Below are 3,530 nucleotides of genomic sequence, written 5' to 3'. Positions count from 1 at the left end.
AATAATTTATTTTTGATGCTTATTAGTATAGAGCAGTGCAGGTTAACTTAGTGCCGCCAGAATCAATCAGTGTTGTGATCGGAGGCCTACAAAGGCTTGGCAGACATGGTGGGGGCAAACGATGATGGGCCAATGTAGATTATTGGTGCCTCTGTTGGCAAGAGGATAGTTTTACTATCGTCATTCACAAGTGGGCCAAGGCACATGTATCAATTATATCAGGATGCCATGGCTATAGTGCAATGTAAGGGAAAACCTGACCTTTTTATAACAATGACATAAAATCCAATGTGGTTGGAGATAACTAATAATTTATTGCCTGGGCAAAGTTCTTATGACCGTCCAGATTTGACTGCTCGCATGTTTCATAAAAAGCATGTTGATTTAATGTATATGTTGTTGCAGAAGGATCTCTTTGGAAAGGTTGCAAGCTATGTTACTGTGATTGAATTCCAAAAGAGGGGCCTACCACATTCTCATACTTTGCTAATTTTAGAGCCATCTTTTAAACCTTCTGAAGCATGTCACTATGATAGACTTGTTTGTGCTGAGTTGCCCAATACAGTTCCAGCCTTATTTGAGACAATTTCAAAGTGCAACATTCATGGCCCTTGCAGAGGATTGAACCCGAAGAGTCCCTGTATGGACAAGGATAGATGTACTAAAGATTACCCGCAAAAATTAGTGGGCATGACAACGCTAGATAGTTCTAGCTATCCCATTTATCAAAGACGAGATGATGGAAACTCCGTGATCGTAAATGGTAATGTTATTGATAATCAATGGATTGTTCCATATAATCCATTCTTGAGTAAGAAATACAATGCACACACAAATGTGGAGCTGTGCTTGACAATTGCAGCTGTTTATTTGTATAAGTATGTGCACAAGGGGCATGACCGTGCAACCGTAAAATTTTCTGTTGGGGTTGATTCAATCCGGAATGGTGGCAATGTTAACAAGGTGGACGAGATACAAAGTTATTTGGATGCATGATATGTTTCTGCCTCTGAGGCATGTTGGCGGATCTATGATTATGCATTGCACGATGAAAAGCATGATATACAACGTTTGCAAGTACACTTACCTGGTGAGAACTATGTGGTGTTTCGAGATACAGATAGTATACCAGATGTTGTGCGAAATGAAGACCTCCAGAAAACTACTCTTACTGAATGGTTTGTGTGCAACTGCATTCATCCAGAGGCTAGGACTATTTGCTATCAAGACTTTTCAATGTATTGGGTGTGGAATGCATGACATAAGATGTGGACTAGAAGGAAGCGTGGGAATACATGTGGTCGGATGTATTTTGTGGGGCCTACCTATGGTGAGCTCTACTATTTGCAAATTCTTTTAACGGAGTGTCGGGGATGTACTTCTTTTGAAGACTTGCGTACTGTTGATAGTGTGATCTATGATACTGTTAGGAATGCTTGCATTGCAAGGGGCATGCTGGAGAGCGATGATGAATATGTTGTGTGCTTAGAAGAAACTGCCTCTGTGCAAACTAGTGCTCAACTCTGAACTTTGTTTGTTGCAATTTTTGATGCCAATGGTAGAGGATATCATATATAGATTGCAACTACAGCACGTGCACGCCTCTCTTGGTGTTCTACAGCATGAGGCATCTAACATGGCTTTGTTGCATCTACAAAACCTTTTACGTCATGTAGGACGAAGACTTCGTGATTTTGATGGGTTGCCTGAACCTCATCAACCAAACTCACAACTACATGCTAACCCTCTTTTGCAAGATGAATATGCATACAACATATCCGAACAGCATAGGGTTTTTGAATCCATGGAGGGAATGTTGAATGAAGGACAAAGAATTGCCTTTAGTACAGTTATGGATGCTGTTGATACAGGTACTGGGGATATATTCTTTTTGAATGGTCTTGGTGAATCTGGGAGGACTTTCCTATACAAATGTTTACTTGCGAAGGTGCGCAATGGCGGTGTATAGCGTTGGCAACAACATCATGTGGCATTGCTGCCTTGCTTTTGCCAGGTGGTCGTATAGCTCACTCATGGTTTAGAATCCCAGTAGAATTAAATAATCCATCCACTTGCAATATTCCTGTTCAAAGTGATCTTGCTCAGTTATTGAGAGAAACGAGCCTTATTTTGTGGGATGAGGCTCCTATGACCCATCGATATGCCTTCGAAGCGGTTGATAGAACTCTAAGAGATGTTATGAGCCATTTGGTGGAAAAGTTGTTTTGTTTGGGGGGGATTTCAGATAGGTCTTGTCAATTGTGGTAAAGGGAACACGTGAGGATATTGTTAATGTTGCATTGTGTTGCTCCGATTTGTGGCGTTACATAAGGCTGCTAAGGCTATCTGGCAATATGCGAGTGTCGACAACTAGTAGTGTGGTGGACAATGGGTTCATCTGTTGGATTCAAGGAATAGGGGATGAAGTGGGTGTTACTGAAAGTTGTGATAAGTTGTGTGTTCCACCTGGCATGGTATTAAAAGGGCAGTCTATCGAAACACTGATTGATAGTGTCTACAATGACGTGTCCAATGTGGGTGACTACACGTCGTATTTTAGTGAGCGGCCTATACTTTCCTCATGGAATACAGAGGTGGCTACTTTGATTGATCGTACATTGCAACTAATACCAGGGGAGGTCATGCAGTATTATAATGCAGATTCAATTGCAGAGACTGACGACTCATTTTTGTACTCTATTGAGTATTTAAATACATTGGACCTTGGAGGTGGATTTCCTCCTCATTTATTGCTATTGAAGATAAATGCACCTATTATTCTTCTTAGAAACCTAAATCCAGGAAGGGATATGTGTAATGGTACATGATCGATATGTAGAGCTTTCAATAGGAAAGTGATAGATGCTCAGATAATAACAGAGGCAAATGTGGGCGAACGAGTTTTTATTCCCCGGATTACTTTTGTTTCGAATGCTACACAATTGCCATTTACTATGAAGCGGAGACAATTTCCCATCAGGTTGGCATTCACTAGGACAATCAACAAGTCACAAGGGCAGACTTTGTTCATTGTTGGCCTTTATCTAAAGGCACCAGTATTTACACATGGTCAGCTGTATGTTGCATTTTCAAGGGTAAAGTCTTCACATGGTGTGAAAGTGCTATTGGGTGAAGAGGATGGGGATATGATCACAAACATTGTATACAAGGATGTTCTTCAAAAGGTGCAGTAATGTGCATTGCTTTCTTTGCAGAGATGTAGTTATTGATGACCATGTAGGGACACTAGTTTTGCATATATGTGAATTGCTCTCTGTTGCTTTCTTTGTAGGGACCATGTAGGGACGTTGGTTTTGCATATGTGTGAATTGCTCTCTATGCCCTGTTTGATTGGCATATACTCTCTTGGAAGTATAATTTTTCATATTTCACTATTCATTTAACTTTTGCAGATGCCTACCCTAGAGTGGCACTATTACCCAACTTCTAACTATCAAAAGGAGCTATAATGCACATTACTCACTGTAGCTCCTGATGATATCATAAGAAGGACACTTGCAAGGATCATC

General features: G+C 40.7%; 1 protein-coding gene across 1 annotated transcript; it reads left to right on the top strand.

The window, feature by feature from the left end:
* The first annotated feature begins 1,852 nt into the window (after positions 1 to 1,852).
* On the top strand, positions 1,853 to 3,194 carry LOC148008338 (uncharacterized). Its single transcript, XM_087674306.1, has 4 exons — positions 1,853 to 1,948; positions 2,250 to 2,692; positions 2,852 to 2,980; positions 3,095 to 3,194. The coding sequence occupies exons 1-4, from the start codon at positions 1,853 to 1,855 to the stop codon at positions 3,192 to 3,194; spliced, it is 768 nt and encodes a 255-aa protein (XP_087530432.1).
* The last annotated feature ends 336 nt before the right edge of the window (positions 3,195 to 3,530 follow it).

This window comes from Lygodium microphyllum, unplaced genomic scaffold (genome assembly GCF_053477565.2).
Source record: "Lygodium microphyllum isolate KBCC unplaced genomic scaffold, Lygodium_microphyllum_v1.1.10 scaffold_184, whole genome shotgun sequence".
Taxonomy (NCBI): Eukaryota; Viridiplantae; Streptophyta; class Polypodiopsida; order Schizaeales; family Lygodiaceae; genus Lygodium; species Lygodium microphyllum.
This window is presented reverse-complemented; position numbering and strand designations above follow the sequence as displayed.

What these genes read in the sequence shown, in the direction of transcription:
- LOC148008338 (XM_087674306.1), top strand. Translation starts at nt 1,853, where the DNA reads ATGGATGCTGTTGATACAGGTACTGGGGATATATTCTTTTTGAATGGT. An exon ending in GAGACTGACGACTCATTTTT is followed by an intron (nt 2,693 to 2,851) that starts GTACTCTATTGA and finishes AGCTTTCAATAG; the next exon opens with GAAAGTGATAGATGCTCAGA. An exon ending in CGGAGACAATTTCCCATCAG is followed by an intron (nt 2,981 to 3,094) that starts GTTGGCATTCAC and finishes TGCATTTTCAAG; the next exon opens with GGTAAAGTCTTCACATGGTG.